At 41.0% G+C, this 21,448-nt stretch overlaps 1 protein-coding gene and 2 non-coding genes across 3 annotated transcripts in view; 2 read left to right on the top strand and 1 right to left on the bottom strand.

The window, feature by feature from the left end:
• The first annotated feature begins 892 nt into the window (after positions 1–892).
• On the top strand, positions 893–966 carry trnat-agu (transfer RNA threonine (anticodon AGU)). The gene has a single exon. It is a non-coding gene; the product is annotated as a tRNA-Thr (tRNA).
• A 228-nt stretch (positions 967–1,194) lies between these two features.
• trnas-uga (transfer RNA serine (anticodon UGA)) lies at positions 1,195–1,276 on the bottom strand. The gene has a single exon. It is a non-coding gene; the product is annotated as a tRNA-Ser (tRNA).
• An 8,944-nt stretch (positions 1,277–10,220) lies between these two features.
• The window catches only part of zanl (zonadhesin, like), a 53,245-nt gene continuing 42,017 nt past the window's right edge, over positions 10,221–21,448 (top strand). Inside the window, exons 1-10 of the mRNA XM_076086899.1 lie at positions 10,221–10,224; positions 11,472–11,621; positions 11,779–12,044; positions 12,494–12,578; positions 12,664–12,813; positions 12,966–13,133; positions 13,229–13,326; positions 13,408–13,486; positions 13,650–14,192; positions 18,914–19,003. Coding sequence (XP_075943014.1) covers positions 10,221–10,224; positions 11,472–11,621; positions 11,779–12,044; positions 12,494–12,578; positions 12,664–12,813; positions 12,966–13,133; positions 13,229–13,326; positions 13,408–13,486; positions 13,650–14,192; positions 18,914–19,003 — 1,633 coding nt within the window. The remainder of the gene's footprint in view (positions 10,225–11,471; positions 11,622–11,778; positions 12,045–12,493; positions 12,579–12,663; positions 12,814–12,965; positions 13,134–13,228; positions 13,327–13,407; positions 13,487–13,649; positions 14,193–18,913; positions 19,004–21,448) is intronic.

The raw sequence follows: 21,448 nt of genomic DNA, 5'->3' as shown, positions 1-21,448 counted from the left end.
AACAACAGCTTTACTTAGTGTACAATATATATATATATATATATATATATATATATATATATATATATATATATATATATTTGTAACTGTGAGGCTTATATGACGTGTGCATTCCAAACAGGGAATGTTCCAATAATAGAGAATAATAGAGACTGAATGTGGTTAGAGAGGAGGAAGATGAGTGGCCTGGTGCTTTGGGGGTGATTAGTAACAGGAAGTAACTCATGGATAATGAAAGTTACACACAGGAGAAAATATGTGTGTTGTATTTCTAAGAAATGTTCAGAATGTAGAATATTTGTATCACTCATAATAACTTGATGTAGTCACTGAAGGTTTAATCTCACTATCCAGACATCATTGTGGATTGTGTAAGGTTGGGCTTTTTGAAATTATGCAACTCTGCGATGGATACAAAATAAAAATTAACGTTGTGGCAGCGACAGGCGCTGCTGTCTGTTACAATAATCTGTGTTTGATAAAAAATAAGTGGAAGCATAAAAGCATGTGTGACAAAATAATCTCAGCTAACAGGTTCAGCCGTTTTTTCTCCCATGGTATTCATGGTCACCCGTACCATTGCCAAGGTCAAGAATGGACGTCTTCTAATCAGGATAATGAAAGTTGCACATTGCAAGACTGCAATTCCAATGTTAATCTTATGGCTTCTTAGCGTCGCTCTGTGGTAGCATTCAGTTACTACAGAACAACAGAACTGAGAGCGACTCCAGCCCGAATGCGATCTATTTCAAGTCTTTCTGCTGTGACAAGCAAACTGAGGCTCTGAAATGAGTGCGTATAAAGAAACATGCAACTACGAAAAGCCAAAACAGCATCACGTATGCATCCATACCTTATATATAAGTTGTTATGTCGGTGCCATCAGTTAGGCGGCGCCGTGGCTTAGATGGTTAAAGCGCCTGTCTAGTAAACAGGAGATCCTGGGTTCGAATCCCAGCGGTGCCTTTTGTTCACAAAGGAAGGTTACATGTCGCTGTTTTTAGTATTGCTATAAATGTTCATATTTACCATAGACTGTATGATATAGTACCATTATATCCACGGGACATTGTTGTTAACAACACTTTATACCCATTGTATGAATGGGAGGGAAAATATCCAATCTTCCTTCCAGGATTTCCAGCTACAAGTAAAAATATAATTTCTTTGCCCAAGCACCGTCGTGCTAAAAGACGCTGCGAGCAGGGTTCGAACCTGCGCGGGAAGATCCCATTGGATTTCAAGTCCAACGCCTTAACCACTCGGCCATCGCAGCCAATGAATACAGGTTGTCATGCATTTTGATGTTAATACGGTATTTAATGTCGATATTGCGCTATTTACCACACGAAGTTGGAGGGAAACAAGGGAAACTTCAAAGGCACATGCTGTGAATCAGGGGCGTTTCTAGGATTCAAAGAAAGGGGCGCTTAGCCCCAAGGAGCGGCAATTTGTTTTGGGGCCCATTTGGGGCCGCGGATATCCATTGTTTCAGACAGTTCATAGATTGGTTCAATCAGAAAGTGTGATTTTGCTCTGTAGTTTTGCTTGCATTCAGTATATGATAACACAAGAGACAGAATTTGAGGGTCATAGTGAAATTTGACAACACAAATATGAACTTTTCTCAAATAAAGAATATCTGCGTCACTCCCAAATCCTAATTCTTAAAGGGACCGCACACAATGGATGGAGAATGGACCTGACAGTGTCAACTTTATATCGTTAAGTATGATGATAGGCTATTGGAGTGTAATTTGAAGGGGGAGAAAACATACAAACCAGAACGCACGCACATATGTAGCATGTTAGAGTTATAAATAACTTCTCCATGTGAGAAACAATAGTTTAATTTAATGACATCACCATTTTTGAGGGGGGCTTCAGCCCCTTCAGTGAATTGACAGCATATTCTGTTTCATTTCCTCGCTATTGCTAGGCAAAACGGCAATGGTAATTGTAAGCGGTTTAGTCTTCAGAGATACGTGGTTCTCACAGGACAGCAACACTAAGTAAAACACCATGACCTTATAGAATGTGATGCATTGCTGTAGATGAAACTACCCAACATTAAATAAATTAGTTAAACTTAACAGAATCTCAAACTAAACCCACCCAAAACTCTGCCCATTCTAATATTAAAATCATTTTCTAGGAAATAATAAACTATGATACACCAGAGACCTCACAAGATGAACAAGAGTATATCTAAAAGGTGTCCTTTGATGCACAACAGACACACTGTGAACTCAACACTATATGTGCTTTATTAGAGACACAACTAATAATATTGCAGGAGCCAATATACCTTACTTAAACTCCTCTTGCTAGGACCTACACAAGGATAAAGTACTATTCATTAAAACACCCTTAATTGCTGGCAATAAATGTATTGCCATGACATCCAAGAATGAACACCCACCCTCCATTTCCGTTAAGTAGTCTCATACAAGATCTGTGAAAAAAGGATGTTTAATTTAAAAGGAAACACAACTCTTCTTGAGTATTTAAGTGACTTTAGGAAATATCTGTCCACAATGCCCGTCCTTAGTAAGATATGTATTCAATAAGACGTAACCATAACAATTCAAATTGTATGCATTTTCACAAGCGCTTTGCTTAAATACTCATGATCATCTCTGAGCCACACCCAGTTTGTTGCTAAGATGATGTGTAGGAGAAGTGTGTTGTTGGTACAAAGATCAGTGATTCATTGGCTGATCGGCACTCCCTCAGGTGTTTCCAGGAGGCCTATCATGCAGTCTGCTGATCGTGTTTTCTCTATATTTAGAATGTTGAATCTATATTGGAGTCGACTGAGCTTATTCAGCTCATATATCTCGGTAGACAACATAATGTTTTGTCTAACTGTGAATGTATTTTAGTATGAAGTATAATTAAGTAAGCATTAAGTCTTTCTGAATGTTGCATTTAAGTGTACTCCAGAAGATTGAAAGCATAAATGAACAGATCAAAATTAAATTCTGTTCTATTCACAGCGACCAGTAGGTATTGCATTATCTGGATATTTCATCACAGACATGTAGATTAAGTATCAATATTGTTAAACTGCTTAAAGAGTAAAATCCTGATGCTGAAAATGTATCATACACTGCAGCCCTTCTAGTGGAGAAAACATGATGTAGTACCCTCTAGAGTCGACTAGGGTGCCTTTCTAGTGGAGAAAACATCATGTAGTACCCTCTAGACCAGAGGTAGCCAACACGTTGCCCGCGGGCACCTGGTTGCCCGCAGGGACCACGTGAGTCGCCAGCAAGGCATGTTCTAAAAATAGCACTAGGTCCCCATGGAGCTCCGTCTAAACATTTTAGTTGCTGTTCATTTTGAATCAAAATCGCATTAATGTAGATTTTAAAATGACGATATTTCTTCTCACCAACCTGTTTGTAACTGAGAGCTACTTCAAGGGTACTCAGTAGTACGAAGGGCTACTTGTTTGATACAAAATTCCTGAATAACAGAGTTGCACAGATCACCTTAATAATAATATGTGTGAAGAGACTGTCTGATCACATGTCAATGTTAATTATTCCTCACAATAATTATTAACAATGATTTCCACAACAATGGTAGGAAACAGATATATTTAAACATTTATTTCTGTTATTCTGTTTCAACATTTGAAAGTCAGAGGTATCACATCTCTGATATTTTTGTAAACAGTTTTGTATGAATAAGCACATGTGTAGCATTTGGTTCAAAATCACACCTGTTATATTTTTGTACAAATTATCACTTATAACATTTTTATGAAATCATTAACTGTCATATCTTCACATCATGTCTCATTTGTACTAACCACTGCCTTTGTAACATTTTTGAACAAATCATGAACTCTGTCCCATGTTTATACAAATCATCAGTTATGAATATCCTGTGTTGTTTGGCTTTGGAGCGGATGCCATTTATGATCTTCACGACAGGAGTCATCACATGATCAAAGCCGGTTACTTTTGCACATAGCGCCTGCTGGTGAATGATGCAGTGGTAATGTAGACATTTTGGGAAGTCTGGGTCACCTTTGCATTGCGCAATAAAGCCTGCATGCCGGCCCGTCATGGCGGGAGCCCCGTCTGTTGTCACCGACACCAGCTTTTCGAATGGTACCTTTTTCTCCACGAAGAAACTAGTAACCAGTCTCGTCTATAGCCCAGGGTTCGTACGGTCATGGAAAACCTGGAAAAGTCATGGAATTTTTAAATGGTTATTTCCAGGCCTGGAAAAGTCATGGAAAAAAATAAAATCCCAAAAGTTTTGGAAAAGTCATGAAAATTTGTTATATTCATATTTTCATGTCGTTCATTTACGTTGCCAGCCAGCGTTTCTCAGATTGGAGTGAGACGAGGAGAAAAGGTGATGTCGTGATCTTCGCAATAGAACATCTTTGATGTGTCGAGTCTTGGCCAATCAGCGTTCAGATGTCTACAGCGTCTTCATTTCCCTCCGTTAAAGTTTGAGTTACGTTATGTTCCGTTACCGTGCAGACTTGCTCGGTTAAGTTAACGTCCACTGCATGCGGAACTTTGTCGACTGTTAACGTTCGTCATTATCACGATTTAGAAGGAAAAAAACGTAACGTAATGAAACATGCAGCCCCCCGTGTTCCGGTTCAGTTCACGCTGTCACTCATTAACGTTAAAGTGTACCAACAGTCCCACGTTGCTCTCAAGAACACTGAAGTAATGAGAGGGTTAAGATGCCTTCATTTCAGCGGGTTGCTAATGCAGAGGTGTGTATAGATCACAGCTATTATTTTACTCTTGATAAGGTACCTTAGCCAGAGTAGATTATCATTTTCATTTAAATAATTGAACTGGGTTGAATGCATATTAATTGCAAATAGAAGATAGGCCACAATTCTAACGGCTGTACAGTAACAGTGGAAGTTAATATTAAGCCGTACAGTAACAGGGTTCAATGAAATATTTGCACTACAAAAGGGAAAGCAATATGTGCACTAGCTGGATGCTACTACCTACTAAAGCTCTTATTGATGTGTCAGTGTCAACCAGAGTATATTTATAAATGTTTATTATTTTAATCAAACTATTGTCTCTCATTCGTTTGTGTCATTTAAGGTATACTGTATGCTTTGGAATTCTCATTGTTAGTTTAAATACTACATTTTCTCACTTTTTCATGTATACACCGAGCTTTCACAAAATGTTTGGTCATGGAAATTTGGTTTAAAGTCATGGAAAAGTCATGGAAAAGTCATGGAAATCCATTGGTCAAAATGTGCATGAACCCTGATAGCCGAGGGGGGGATCCAACCCTCCGAGGCGCGCGAGCGTCTTTCGGGCGCCCGCGTTCAAACCTCTTTGAAGTCTGGGCCTTTTCGGTCGGATTGCGTTGCCTCACCTCTACCCCTGCCACCCACGAGTTGTTGCCCCGCGGCCTGTTCCGAGGACTGACGGACCTGACGACGGGGTGCGCTCGCGGCGCGCATCCGGCGCCAACGGGAAGCGCCCGCCATTCGGAACCTGAAAACCTAGTGTGGTGCGGCGGCCTCGTCCTGGCTGTCCGCCGTACGCCTCCGGTTACCCAACTCTCTTATGACAAGAAATATTGTCATTTTAAAATCTACATTAATGCGATTTTGATTCAAAATGAACAGCAACTAAAATGTTTAGCTCCATGGTGACTAGTGCTATTTTTAGACCAGAAGCCCGCGGGCACCGTGTTGGCTACCTCTGCTCTATGCTAAGGTGCTTTTCTAGTGGAGAAAAAAACCATGATGAAAAACCCTCTAGGCTGCCTACATGGTAGAACACGTATTTAGTGCGATGGTGCGAATGAGTCCTCCACTGTACTGCAGATCTATGAACATATAGTATGTTTGGCCTTTAAAGCTCATTAAAGGCCATCCACTGATTCACATGGTTTTCATATATTTGAGAAAATGCGCCTGCCAGGACAAATCCACATTCCTTAAACATTTATGTTTCAGTTGTCAGTTTTTCCCATTGGTTACCTAACATAGTTGCTCTTGAACTTTAGACTACAGACTATTTCATTATTGAGCCATACATTTAGAGTACCACCCAGATGACACAGTGATCAATCATGTCATTAAATCATGTCAGCAAAGTGCAAACACATGCAGTGATGAATACAACACACACAAGTCCTCCAACCTTGTAAGGCCCGAAAATGTATATTCTGCTACTCCCCTTGGCACAATATACTCAAAAATAACTAAATTTAAAGTAAACTAAAATACAGCAGATTGCAACCACAACCCTCACAAAGTACACAGAATTCCCTCTGTCATGATGAATACCAATACAAATGCCCTCACCTCACTTTGGAGGAGTTTCCTCCCATCCCAGTATCTTTATGACTCTGGGACTTCCACACTCGCACGCAGATAACTGACTCATGTAGATGTTCTTTTTATGATTGTGAAGTCCAATCTCCACCTACAGAGCAGCTTGGATTCTATGATATTTTCATGTTTCATTTTTACATGCTGCTCTGACAATCTCTGACAAGATAAAGAAAAGGACTGCTTGTTTATTATTCACATGTTTTTACTCATTTTGAAATGATGCATGGTATTATTTATCATTTTTAGTCGGTCAATCCATATAATCAAAAGTGTCACAGTAAAGTGGGAAAATTCCAGCATTTATCAAAAGAGCTTTGCACTCATAGCTGTTCAAACATAAGAGAGGACACAGTGTGACGGCTTGCATTCATCACACTGACTTGAAAAAGAAACACACCCTATATTCAAATACTGACTGCACCCTGCTGTGTCCCCAGCCTGGATTAGCAACGGCCCCAGGGCCCTGGGGGCCCCCAGAACCTCAGGGCCCCAGGTCTTCATAGAGTCAGCTTGCTGAGTTTACAATGAAAACATCTCTCCTCAAACATTGTCGTAGTGCAATTTCCCAGCATTTGGAATCTTACCACAGTCTTAATATTTAAGAAAACTACAACACCTCGTCATTACCTCTACTTTGCAGCTCTGTGACTGTCTCTCTGTATTTTCTCGTCACCAATTAGAACTCATCACCTTAAGATGGTCAGCGTACTTCATGTTCAAAACATTTGAAAGGACTACAAGTGTCTCCTTCATCCAGGACCAGATGCACATGGTGGCTTTAAATAATCATATGAATAAAGAGATTTTCCTAACAACTTCTGAATATTTATTCCTGTGATGGTGAAGGAATGTATTGTGTGAGTGAGGGTCAACACAAGAAGTACAAACATGCCATCAATCAAATTCCTTCATCAAATATGAAATGTCATATTTTCTGAGTGTACTGAAACAACCAGAGTCAGAGTCAGTCTAAAAGCTTATACAAGACGTAGGTGATTTCAAGTCAAATGCTCACACTAAAACCAACAGCATGGGCCTTAAAGGCAGCGATTAGATCTCACTTTCACACATAACCCTCATTGTGAGCGTCACTGGTGATGGAGCGAGCCCGAGATCAAAGTACACATACACACAAGTACACACAAGTTAAGTCAGTCTGGTTGCTATGGAAAACAAAGTTTAACAATTTGATTTGCATAACAAAAGCAACAAGGCTGGAAATGTAAGAAGACCGAGACAGAAGACGGCCTCATCAGTTCAACCCTGTAAAGTCTGAAGCCTCAAATAATAACTCAACATTCTATATCTTTTTTCTGTGTTTCAATAATAATAATTACCATAAAATTGCTTGGATAAATTGATCAAAATCCAAAAGAGATGAGGTGGGACCAATCATGGTTTTGGAAGTCACAAGTAAGTCTCAAGTCTTTGCACTGAAATCCCAAGTCATGTCCCAAGTCATGTCCCAAGTTATGTCCCAAGTCATGTCCCAAGTCATGTCCCAAGTTATGTCCCAAGTCATGTCCCAAGTCATGTCCCAAGTTATGTCCCAAGTTATGTCCCAAGTCATGTCCCAAGTTATGTCCCAAGTTATGTCTTAAGTCATGACCCAAGTCATGTCCCAAGTTATGTCCCAAATTATGTCCCAAGTCATGTCCCAAGTTATGTCCCAAGTCATGTCCCAAGTTATGTCCCAAGTCATGTCCCAAGTTATGTCCCAAGTCAAGTCCCAAGTCATGTCCTAAGTCATGTCCTAAGTCATGTCCCAAGTCAAGTCCCCAGTCATGTCCTAAGTCATGTCCTAAGTCAAGTCCCAAGTCAAGACCTAAACTTTGTGTTTCGGGTGCTCAGCAAGTCCTAAAATGTAATGGCATGTTAAACGTCATCAGGTTTATTTTGTTCAAACAAAAAAAAGTGTGACTGTTCAGTTCCGAGTTCAGTTCCGTGTTCAGTTCCGTGTTCCGTTCTGTGTTCCGTTTGCCATGAAAAAAAAAGAATATGAAAAAAATATAATGATTTAGTGTTGACTTGCTAGGAGTGAATAGCGCCAACGTGAGTCTAAGTCAAAGGAAATTAATTACACTTTTTAAATATCATACTTTTTAATATTTGGGCCTGGGGGAAGGTGACAAGTAGACTCAAGTCCATGTGAAGTGAGAGTCATTGGTGTTTATGTCGAGTTGCAAGTGTTTTTTAATAAAGTCATCAAATATGTGACTCGAGTCAAAAGGATATAATGTTACTGTATTTCCATTTCACACACAGACAGAGACGAGCCTTCTTCTCACACACGTCCACATCCATGAAAAGGTGTGTCCATGTGATCAAAGTGTCCTGTTTATTACACAACGAGCTCCATAATGTCTCACAGTACAAGTTGGTGATTTGTAATATAGTGTTTGATGGGCATCCCCACCCACCCTGTGAACTGCTGAGATGTCAAAGAGCACACACACACACACACCTACAAAATCACACACAACGAAAACACACCCTGTCCCTATCACCAACGGTTACTCATTTACACATTTTGCAACATCAAGTAATGCAAGAATTCAGCATCCACACCCCCCACCCCCATACCATCTCAGCCCTCTATATAAAGTCCTCCGCTCTGTCCCTCTGTGTCCTCCCAGCTAACTAACAGTTAGCCATGGATACACTAAAGTTTCTATTCCTGCTCTTGTGGATATGTGGAGGACAGGCAGAGCACAGGTGAGTCCCCAAAAATATCACATCCAACATGACAAATCACTTGTTACATGATTTTGGCATACCAACAATTCAAAAATTAGCAGTCAATTTTATGAAAAGCAATACATTTCTAAATGTTTCACAAATCTTTTAAAAATGGTGAATAATTCCTTTTCTGTCAATCCACTAATCTTAAACAATGCTAGTTATTCAGATTTCTGCATGTATCATTCAGAAGAGTTACCTGTGTTTGGACTGGAATTTAATTTAATTTTAATTTTATATATTTTTTTTTTTTCAAATTTTAAACTTCTTTCTTATCTTGTTAATTGTCTTCCTGAGATTCCAGACCCTCGGGTTGGGAACTGCTGCTCTGTGGTATCAGTGTGAATTCACATTAAATCCATATAAAGATGGTGCCTTTATTGTACACGTTGTGACATAATGATTATCTAATGCAGCATTACACTTCATACCGACTGCTCATAAATGGGAGCAGTGTCTCGTTTCTCAAGTCCGACGCATGGGTCACACTTAGTATTGCTTGTTTTGATGATATAAACCTGTTATAATTAACCGTCTCATGTTGATGACTGCAGCTTGTATGTTGCCAATTTGAGTAAATAAGCTCTTGTTTTTATTGACTTTAGATAAATCTACACTTTACATTTCAGCGGTCCAGTACATTTATCTCTGTGTATCTGGATCTACCTCACACAACCATAGAGGAGTGATCCTTAAAGTATTTGAATTACTAATTCGTCCGTGGTAATGTTTTGGATATCAATGAAGACAAACAAGGTGCTTTTAACCAAACTTGACAAACAAATCTGAATCTGTTCATGTGTCTCTCTCTCTCTTTTACAGCCTGCAGAAAACACAGAGAGATGGTATGTTTGTTTTCAGCATGTAATAAATCCTGTGTATTTTCTAGAATCTAAATGTGATTATTTGTAGAAGTTGGATGGCATGCTCACACAGTGCTGAGACAGTAGCATGACATGATGACCCCACCATACTGTCCTCATGGACTTTACCTCTTTCCAGCTCCTTTACTAACATAACATACAAACACATTAACACTGTGCAGATGTGTTAACACAGATCAGACACACACACAGAACACTACAGGGGGATAGCAGTCCTCACTCAGTCTCACTCCCTCTAAGAAACGATGGGTAAGCTAGTGTAACCCACCTCTGAGGTAAGTGCACACTGGACCAGTGTCTGGATTCATAAGAAGGGGTGATGAGTAATCGAGTAAATGAGTAAACAGAACACAGAGGTAGGTTTAAAGCCAGATCATTGGAATAACACACATATAATAGAACAGCGTTCAATCTTACTCTGTTTGAACTGTCTTTGAAAGTGGATGCACCCTAAATAAAATAAAATATATCTCAGAATATATCTTCTGTTCGTAACTCACCGAGAAAAGAAAAGAATAAAACGAGGGTCCGGTGTTCTCGGGGTCGTTTTAATAGCTGACTGAACTCTTAAATGCTCAAATGGTTTTTACATCAAGTACAAGTAATGTTTCGTGTGTAATATCACTCCATAATTGCTCCCTCCATGCTCTGCTTGCGTCACATCAGACTCTAACCTGAGTGAAGGAGGCAGGACTTGAGTTATTTTTTGCACCTATTATTAATTATTCCACCTTGAACCAATAAGTTTGTTTGTTGTCAAGTTTCTTCCAATAGAACACTCACTGATGCCAAATTAGATCCTTTGAGCTAAAACTGAAAATAAATTAAATACAGAATAAAATAAAGGGGAATAAAATAAAAGATGTAGCTATTAATACAATTAAAATAATGATTAGTGAATGGAGATTATTCTAAATGTTTTAGTAACTATTTTACAATGAGTTACACCAGCATAGATGCTGGCATTAGATTTCCAAACTTGAGGACATTGCCAAGATCAGATTCAACATTTTTTTAAGTGTTTGTCTTTGTGTTGTCATCACAGCAATAAGCTTACAGATGGATTGATGGAGGTTGTTGAGGTTATGGATTGATAAAGATAAATGGGTACAGCTTTGGATGCGGGGCCGTTCATAAGATAAAGTTGCTCAGTGGTGCATGACGCCAAAATGGCTAGACCTCAGTGTTTTAAATGACCCAGGTCTTCTGCATCTATTCTGCAATGTACAGTATATATTAGGGATTTTACAACTCGTGGGACTTCAGCGAGACTCATCTGGAACCAAACCTATTCTCTTCGATCCATCTTTTATCTTAGAACCACTCATCTTGTATTGGCCCAGAATCTCAAAAAGCGAGATCTTGCTAATAGCTGCATTGAATAATTCATTGCAATGACCACGGATTGTTTTGGTGGTAAATTATATCAATTGCTGTTATTGACCTCTGCGATATCCATTTGTCTATCTCCCTGTGTCGTCTTTGTGTTTCTGCAGCTGTAGTGCTGACTTCCTGTGACTTTAACCAGGACAGAGAACCATTCTGCAGGTTCAGTCAGGACAGAGCAGACAACGGTGACTGGACCCGACACACAGGCTCAACCCCGACACTTGGTACTGGCCCCAGTGGAGACTACCCTGATGGAGGTCAGTCCTGAATGCATGATTTATCTGAAATATCTCATTTCTGTACAATTAGTGTAACCAATGGCCAGGCCATGATTGAGGTTAATTGAGAGTCTTAAGATGGACACACTAAATTATGACTCAATACACGTCTTCTTTTGTCTCAATCTGTCTGCAGCGGGCTACTATATCTACCATGAGTGTGACAATGTTGCTAATGGACAGAAAGCGCGTCTGCTGAGCCCTGCCCTCTCATCATCGGCCTCTCAGATCTGTGTCCAGTTCCGATACTACATGTACGGATCAGACAATCAAAATGTGTTGAGTGTTCTGGCCAAGAAGCCCACCGGTGATGAGGAGGTCTGGAAGAAGATGGGTATCCAGAGTCGATCCTGGCTGAAGGGCTCTGTCACCGTGTCCAAACCCAGCAGTCAGAGCGTCACTGTGAGTGTCATGAAATATTCTAACAAAAAGTTAATTCTTTCTTAAAAGTTAATTCTTCTAAATCATTTTTCAAATATACTTGGGTTTCCCCCAAATTAAGTCTGGATGGCTTTGACAGACCTTCCTAATGCACAGACTTTAAATTGTGACCAATAGCAAACATGAACTCAATAAATAGTTCCATCTATAAAAGCTGCATATGCTAAATTGGTTGCTTTTGACTGGACCCCAGGACCCCAATACATTGGTATTTCTAAAAATCACTAATTAAACCGGAAAAAGAAAACAATGGATGGAAACACACTTACTGTTTTGTGAAACAAAAATTATAGCGTTGGGCTGATTTACTGAGTTAATTGCCACAATAATTAATTCAATCTAACCAGATTACAAAATTTAAATTAATCTATAACTCATGTAGGGTGATAAGGTATGCTCTGTGTCCATAGATTGTGTTTGAGGCTCAGAGAGGCCTCAGTCCTTCCTGTGACACAGGTCTGGACAACATCGTCATCACTGAAGGAGCATGTCCCGGTAAACTTACACACTAACACACTCACACACCACGACACAAACACAAATTGCTGTATCACTGATTGTCCAAATGTTTTGTTCACAGCTTGTGTGTCTGGCTGTGATTTTGATACTGGTGATTTTTGTGGGTGGACGACTCAAACTGAGAATCCTACTTTATTTGGCTTCGACCAGTGGACTGGACAAACTGAAACTGAAGGCACCGGGCCTGATGATGACTTCTCCAAACCTGGATGTATGTGTTTTTTCTTTTTTTTGCTAACTTAAAAAAATCTCAAAACACTTTTCATTGACTTTGTATGAATTTTGCCATATACTTCAGTTGATTTGATTTTGATTTATTCTTACCAACATGACAATTGTTTATTTTGATCCTTCCATACATAGTGGGCTCATACATGTTGATGGATTCTACCGAGGCTATCCCTGGAGCCAAGTCTCAGATCACAAGTACTCTAATAACCTCCTCCACTGGATGTCTGGACCTCACCTTCCACTACTACTTGTATGGCACCAGCACCACCATGGAGCTCAGCGTCCACACCATCACCACAGGTAAACGATTACATTTATCGTAATGTCCATACAGACAGGAAAACAGACAGCATTAACACGTTTGTTTCGTTTGAATTTGTTTTTCTGTTTACAAGGTGGAAGCCTTGGACCTGCTCTCTTCACTGTAAGGGGTAACCAGGGTCAGGGCTGGAAGCCCGCAGAGGTCCGGTACTTGGGAGCTGCTGCCATTCAGGTAAATACTTGAACAATATCTGTCTCTGTGTATGTGCATAGGGTTACATTAACTTTCTTGTCCCATTTTTATGTATTTCAGTTTGTGATCGTGGGTACCTTTGGAGAAACTCCTAAAACCGATATTGCCGTTGATGCTGTGTGTGTCATGACCTGCAAAGGTGAGAAACTGAAGAGAGAGGAATTCAAGTTACTCTCTGCACCATCAACATATGCATATGCTGTGTCAATGACAGGTGTTTTCATAAGACACTCTTTATTTTTTATTTATAGCTCTACCACCGGTAACAACTCCAGGACCAACCACACCTAAACCAACAACTCCTGGTCCATCAACACCTAAACCATCAACTCCAGGCCCGACTACACCTAAACCAACAACTCCTGGTCCATCCACACCTAAACCATCAACTCCAGGCCCGACTACACCTAAACCAACAACTCCTGGTCCATCAACACCTAAACCATCAACTCCAAGCCTGACTACACCTAAACCAACAACTCCTGGTCCATCCACACCTAAACCAACAACTCCTGGGCCGAGTACACCTAAACCATCAACTCCAGGCCCGACTACACCTAAACCATCAACTCCCGGTCCATCCACACCTAAACCATCAACTCCAGGCCCGACTACACCTAAACCAACAACTCCTGGTCCATCAACACCTAAACCATCAACTCCAAGCCCGACTACACCTAAACCAACAACTCCTGGGCCGAGTACACCTAAACCATCAACTCCAGGCCCGACTACACCTAAACCAACAACTCCTGGTCCATCAACACCTAAACCATCAACTCCAAGCCCGACTACACCTAAACCAACAACTCCCGGTCCATCCACACCTAAACCATCAACTCCAAGCCCGACTACTCCTAAACCAACAACTCCTGGACCAACTACACCAAAGCCAACAAGTATGACAAGTCCTTATCAACGTTTGTTTCTTTATTAAATTCTTCAATTCTTTCTTACATTTATTTTGCCCATCTACCAATTTCGTATTCTTTCTGCTGTACAGAGCCATGCCCTCCTGATGCAGACTATATAGAATGTGGTCCAGCTTGTATCCCCACCTGTATGGAACCTTCCACCAACTGTTCTGGCTCCTGTATCAGTGGCTGCTTCTGCAAACCAGGGTTTGTCTTCAAGGGACGGCGCTGTGTCCCATTGGAGAAATGTGGCTGTCTGGATGACCAGAATAACTATTATGAGGTCAGATATCCTTGTTAGCATACCCGTATGTATACATTCCTGTTTAGTAAAAACATATAATGGTAATTATTAAATTACAAGAAGGTTGTACTATGTAGTTCTAGTGACACACGGTACTCATGGTTGATCCTTTGTTCAATTTTGTTTTAGCCTGGCGAGATTATATTCGGAGATGGCTGCTCAAAGCTGTGTCGCTGTGCAGGGAACTACACCTTGGAATGTGTTGACAACTCGTGTGACCCCACTGAAGAGTGTCGCGAGGCGAATGGTGTTGCAGGCTGCTATCCTAAAGGTAATAGTATCTGATAAATTGTCAAGGAATTGCTACAAGAACTGGTACTTGCAGTCGTCCAACCACATCTGAAGGCAAAAGTGTTTCAAACTGTTCCCATCGGCTCCACACACAAGAGTACAGTCAGTCAAAAATAATAAATGTGCTGCTACAGCGATACTACTTCTGATGTATCTTAGCTAAAAGATTCTTTTAGCTAATGTTAGAAAACGTTAGATGTTGCTGTGTAACTGACATTACTGAGTCAGCTTGCAGACTTTATGACTCTTCTCTACTTGTGCTACTGTTTTATTACTTTTTAGCATTAACAAAATAACTGCTAACATACAGTTCCTCACACCGTAGGTACATCCACGTGCATAGCGAGTGGTGATCCCCACTACACCACCTTTGACAAACGCAAATACAACTTCATGGGCAACTGCAGCTACTTGATGTCTCGACCCTGCAATGAAACGTCTCTGCCACACTTTGAGGTCCATACGGACAACGAACATCGTTTTAACAATCCCAGAATCTCCTATGTGAAGGCCGTGCATGTATATGTACACACGGTGAAGATCTCCATCCTCAAAGGAGGCACTGTGCAGGTAATAAATGAGGGGAGAAACTAACTACGTTTTTTAACAGACAGTGTGGCAGGGTGCAGCCTGGTCTCCTAAAATGTGCGTTCCTGTACAAAACTGCACAGTCAATCACATTTCGAGAGAAAAATATTTTCTCCCGCATTACGTTTGTTTTAGATGATTCACAAATACCTTTCTAATCACAGTCCACGGAAGCCCTGTATGGAGGAGGTGGGGGGGAACAATCACGTCCCGTGTCGAACCAAAAATTGATGTTGATATTTTAAGTTACGTCCATACCTTAAAGCCAAACAATGTTTTAATAAACCTAACGAAGTAGTTTTGTTGTATTTCAAATTGAGTTAACCATATGTTTAAAAATGCAACCGTAATCTGGGAAAATATATATTTCCCTAGAAACATAATTGAGAATGCTGTTAAATTGTATCGGAACCACATTTTGAAGGAGACAGGGTTTCAGGGTGACAACCATCATACTATTTTCATATCTATGACATATTTACCAGAGCTAATGTCCAGAAATCATGTGAATTATCTGCAGAAAATACACCGTTTCAATTGCTAATTGCAGTTTGAGATTCTATACATAGAGAGTTTTTAATCGTTAAGTGTTTCTGTTTCCTCAGTCATCACTCATTATCTTATTTGCACTTGCTTTTCCCCGCACAGGTGAACGGAACCAATGTAAACGTGCCAGTGACTCCGGCCCCTGGTGTCTCTGTGTTCAAGTCAGGAAAGCACTACACTGTGTCCATGAACTTTGGTGTGACTGTTCGTTATGATGGAAACCACTTCATGGACATCAAAGTGATCAAAGAGTGAGTAAAGAAAGACTGAACTTTACATTCGTACCCCGACTCCACGGACAAAACTATTTCCAATGGAGATTTTGGAGTGATGCTGACAATAAAGTCTGATAATGAGTGAAAACATTAGTAATGGTGTGAATGAAAACAAGTCACAAACTCTTGGACTGAATTGTTGCTTTTTCATCTCCTCAAATCACTAACTTGCTGATTTTCTTGCAGCTATCAGAACAAACTGTGTGGACTGTGTGGAGATTACGATGGAGATTCCAAAGATGACTTCCGTAAACCAAATGGATCTTTGACCAACAATGCCAATGACTTTGGACACAGCTGGAACACCGATCCAGAGTGAGTCGCATTGGATTTGTTTTTGTGATTGATTGTATATTTTAACGCCATTTTGATGTATTTATTCCATCCTGAACAAATGGGTACACATCGATCAACCCTTTGTTACAATTGCTAGGGGAGAAAAACTAACAAACAACACACGGAGCTTCTCTAACTAACTGTCTGTGTTGACAGGTGTAACAAAAAACCCAACACCACCATCCCTGAGTGTGACGAAGGAGAGCAGGAACTGTATGAGAGCTCAGGATACTGCGGCATCCTGCTGGACAAAAAGGGTCCCTTCGCTGTGTGCCACCGCAAAGTCAACCCAAATGTAAGTCACTTCACTCACATACACACACACACACACACACACACAGGCCTATACAGTACGCACTATTACGAAGCAGTTCCCACTTTTGATGTCATCGAGAAAATTGCATTAAAATAAGAGACAGAAATTACAATTTCTGGTTGACAATGGAGACAGACTAAGGCACTGTAACTCAACGAAATGTGTGTGTGTGTGTGTGTGTGTGTTCAGAATTACTTCAGGGACTGTGTCTTTGACCTGTGTGAGCTGGATGGAGCCAAGCCCATTCTGTGCGAAGCCATAGAGGCCTACGTCAACGAATGCCAGGACCGCGGGGTGAACATCGGACCCTGGAGGAATGAAACCTTCTGCCGTGAGTGTTGGGTGAAAGAACGGATGGAGAAAATGATAGATGGATGGAGGGATGTAGGGAGGGCAAGATGGGCAACTAGGGCGCCCCTTCTTAAGGCTCAGTAAGGTCATTATTATGCGGGGTTTCTTGGGTTGTCCGTCTGTCCGTCCATCCATACCATTCTTGTGAACGTGATATTTCAGGAACGCCTTGGAAACTTCTTCAAAAGTGAAGTGATGACATTTTGGACAGATATGATGTAAACTGCAATTTGTCTGGTTGGTGGAGGCGTAAAACCGAGAGGCGGCAGTTCTAGTTCGATCTGGGCTCGTATTTGTCGAGCATCCCAGAATAACAAATCAATCCCAACTGGCCAATAATGTTCAGACTGGTGCAAGTTTGGTTTTAGTTGAAGGACTCGGAGTAAAGGCATGTTATCAACCTGAGCAGGAAATGACTCCTTTCTCAGCAAAAGGATAATTTCACACTTAAACATTTTAATTTACATACATGAAGGCTACATTCATTTTTTTAGGCCAAGTAGTTACAATCTGCCATGTAAATGCCATTTTGTACAATTATTAATAGTTTGAATTAATCTTGGCATCATATTTTTGCATGCAACCATGGCTGGTTATAATACATCATTCAATGTTTCTGTACATCTCTGCCACCACTATCACTGACTTCACCCTCCCGTCCTCCCCCCTACTGTAGCTCCGAGCTGCCCCCCCAACAGCCACTATGAGCCCTGTGCAGACCCCTGTCAGGAGACGTGCACCGGGAAACCTCCCTCCTGCGGCGGGCCCTGCTCCGAGTCCTGTGTGTGTGATCCGGACTACGTCCTGAGCGCCGGCAAGTGCGTCAAGACGACTTCATGTGGCTGCACACACAACAACGGCCAGTATTATGAGGTACAGTGAAGTGGGTTTGATAAGCCTCCAGGGAATGGTCTGCGTGTGTGGGAGATTTGTGCTTTGTGAGAATATCGTGGTCTTCGATTTAAGCTTCCTCATCTGCTAACGCAGCTCAAATGTGTGTGTGTGTGTGTGTCAGCCTGGAGACGAGTTCTATGTGGAGGACTGTAAGCTGAAGTGCAGGTGTGATGCTCCCTTCATTACCTGCATGCCCACTGAATGCCCCCCGATGCAGGAGTGTAAAAGCCAGGACGGAGAGCTGGGCTGCTACCCCACAAGTAAGTTTGCACCTAGCGCACCACCATCCAAATTAACTGAGCTATGAATTATGAAGTACTAGTAAGACATATTGAACACTGATAAGGCTTTAGAATAAGGCCTGTAATTATTTGTGTACATAAAGATACATTTAGGTGCAAGGGAACAAGATGTGATGTCAGAGAATAAGGGGGCAACAACTACTGGGCCCCTATTTGGGTTCAGTATGATCATAACCGAGCAACAAAGCTAGAAGTTTGGGGGAAGATGGGGTAACGAGTTGCTGTTTAGACATGGAACGAACCACACAACACACTTTAGCTGAATTTTTGTGATTTTCATTGAGGTTTTCATACTTCTGGAATATAATCAGGTCTTTTTTGGGTAGCAGCTCCCTAATGCGAGTTAAAAGAATAACCATTCTACTTCTTCTTAAAATGATGAGTTGCTGCGTTGTATTCTGATGTCCGGAGCTTGTCCCTTTCTCTCTCTCTTGTCCCATCAACTCCAGGCCCGACTACACCTAAACCATCAACTCCAAGCCCGACTACACCTAAACCATCAACTCCAAGCCCGACTACACCTAAACCATCAACTCCCGGTCCATCTACACCCAAACCAACAACTCCTAGACCAACTACACCCAAACCAACAACTCCTGGACCAACTACACCAAAGCCAACAAGTATGACAAGTCCTTATCAACGTTTGTTTCTTTATTAAATTCTTCAATTCTTTCTTACATTTATTTTGCCCATCTACCAATTTCGTATTCTTTCTGCTGTACAGAGCCATGCCCTCCTGATGCAGACTATATAGAATGTGGTCCAGCTTGTATCCCCACCTGTATGGAACCTTCCACCAACTGTTCTGGCTCCTGTATCAGTGGCTGCTTCTGCAAACCAGGGTTTGTCTTCAAGGGACGGCGCTGTGTCCCATTGGAGAAATGTGGCTGTCTGGATGACCAGAATAACTATTATGAGGTCAGATATCCTTGTTAGCATACCCATATGTATACATTCCTGTTTAGTAAAAACATATAATGGTAATTATTAAATTACAAGAAGGTTGTACTATGTAGTTCTAGTGACACACGGTACTCATGGTTGATCCTTTGTTCAATTTTGTTTTAGCCTGGCGAGATTATATTCGGAGATGGCTGCTCAAAGCTGTGTCGCTGTGCAGGGAACTACACCTTGGAATGTGTTGACAACTCGTGTGACCCCAGTGAAGAGTGTCGCGAGGCGAATGGTGTTGCAGGCTGCTATCCTAAAGGTAATGGTATCTGATAAATTGTCAAGGAATTGCTACAAGAACTGGTACTTGCAGTCGTCCAACCACATCTGAAGGCAAAAGTGTTTCAAACTGTTCCCATCGGCTCCACACACAAGAGTACAGTCAGTCAAAAATAATAAATGTGCTGCTACAGCGATACTACTTCTGATGTATCTTAGCTAAAAGATTCTTTTAGCTAATGTTAGAAAACGTTAGATGTTGCTGTGTAACTGACATTACTGAGTCAGCTTGCAGACTTTATGACTCTTCTCTACTTGTGCTACTGTTTTATTACTTTTTAGCATTAACAAAATAACTGCTAACATACAGTTTCTCACACCGTAGGTACATCCACGTGCATAGCGAGTGGTGATCCCCACTACACCACCTTTGACAAACACAAATACAACTTCATGGGCAACTGCAGCTACTTGATGTCTCGACCCTGCAATGAAACGTCTCTGCCACACTTTGAGGTCCATACGGACAACGAACATCGTTTTAACAATCCCAGAATCTCCTATGTGAAGGCCGTGCATGTATATGTACACACGGTGAAGATCTCCATCCTCAAAGGAGGCACTGTGCAGGTAATAAATGAGGGGAGAAACTAACTACGTTTTTTAACAGACAGTGTGGCAGGGTGCAGCCTGGTCTCCTAAAATGTGCGTTCCTGTACAAAACTGCACAGTCAATCACATTTCGAGAGAAAAATATTTTCTCCCGCATTACGTTTGTTTTAGATGATTCACAAATACCTTTCTAATCATAGTCCACGGAAGCCCTGTATGGAGGAGGTGGGGGGAACAATCACGTCCCGTGTCGAACCAAAAATTGATGTTGATATTTTAAGTTACGTCCATACCTTAAAGCCAAACAATGTTTTAATAAACCTAACGAAGTAGTTTTGTTGTATTTCAAATTGAGTTAACCATATGTTTAAAAATGCAACCGTAATCTGGGAAAATATATATTTCCCTAGAAACATAATTGAGAATGCTGTTAAATTGTATCGGAACCACATTTTGAAGGAGACAGGGTTTCAGGGTGACAACCATCATACTATTTTCATATCTATGACATATTTACCAGAGCTAATGTCCAGAAATCATGTGAATTATCTGCAGAAAATACACCGTTTCAATTGCTAATTGCAGTTTGAGATTCTATACATAGAGAGTTTTTAATCGTTAAGTGTTTCTGTTTCCTCAGTCATCACTCATTATCTTATTTGCACTTGCTTTTCCCCGCACAGGTGAACGGAACCAATGTAAACGTGCCAGTGACTCCGGCCCCTGGTGTCTCTGTGTTCAAGTCAGGAAAGCACTACACTGTGTCCATGAACTTTGGTGTGACTGTTCGTTATGATGGAAACCACTTCATGGACATCAAAGTGATCAAAGAGTGAGTAAAGAAAGACTGAACTTTACATTCGTACCCCGACTCCACGGACAAAACTATTTCCAATGGAGATTTTGGAGTGATGCTGACAATAAAGTCTGATAATGAGTGAAAACATTAGTAATGGTGTGAATGAAAACAAGTCACAAACTCTTGGACTGAATTGTTCCTTTTTCATCTCCTCAAATCACTAACTTGCTGATTTTCTTGCAGCTATCAGAACAAACTGTGTGGACTGTGTGGAGATTACGATGGAGATTCCAAAGATGACTTCCGTAAACCAAATGGATCTTTGACCAACAATGCCAATGACTTTGGACACAGCTGGAACACCGATCCAGAGTGAGTCGCATTGGATTTGTTTTTGTGA

This window comes from Anarhichas minor, unplaced genomic scaffold, assembly GCF_050575085.1.
Source record: "Anarhichas minor isolate MPS153535 unplaced genomic scaffold, ASM5057508v1 ptg000009l, whole genome shotgun sequence".
In the NCBI taxonomy this organism is placed as follows: Eukaryota; Metazoa; Chordata; class Actinopteri; order Perciformes; family Anarhichadidae; genus Anarhichas; species Anarhichas minor.
The sequence above is the reverse complement of the archived record's forward strand: the minus strand, read 5'-3'. Positions and strand labels throughout refer to the sequence as shown.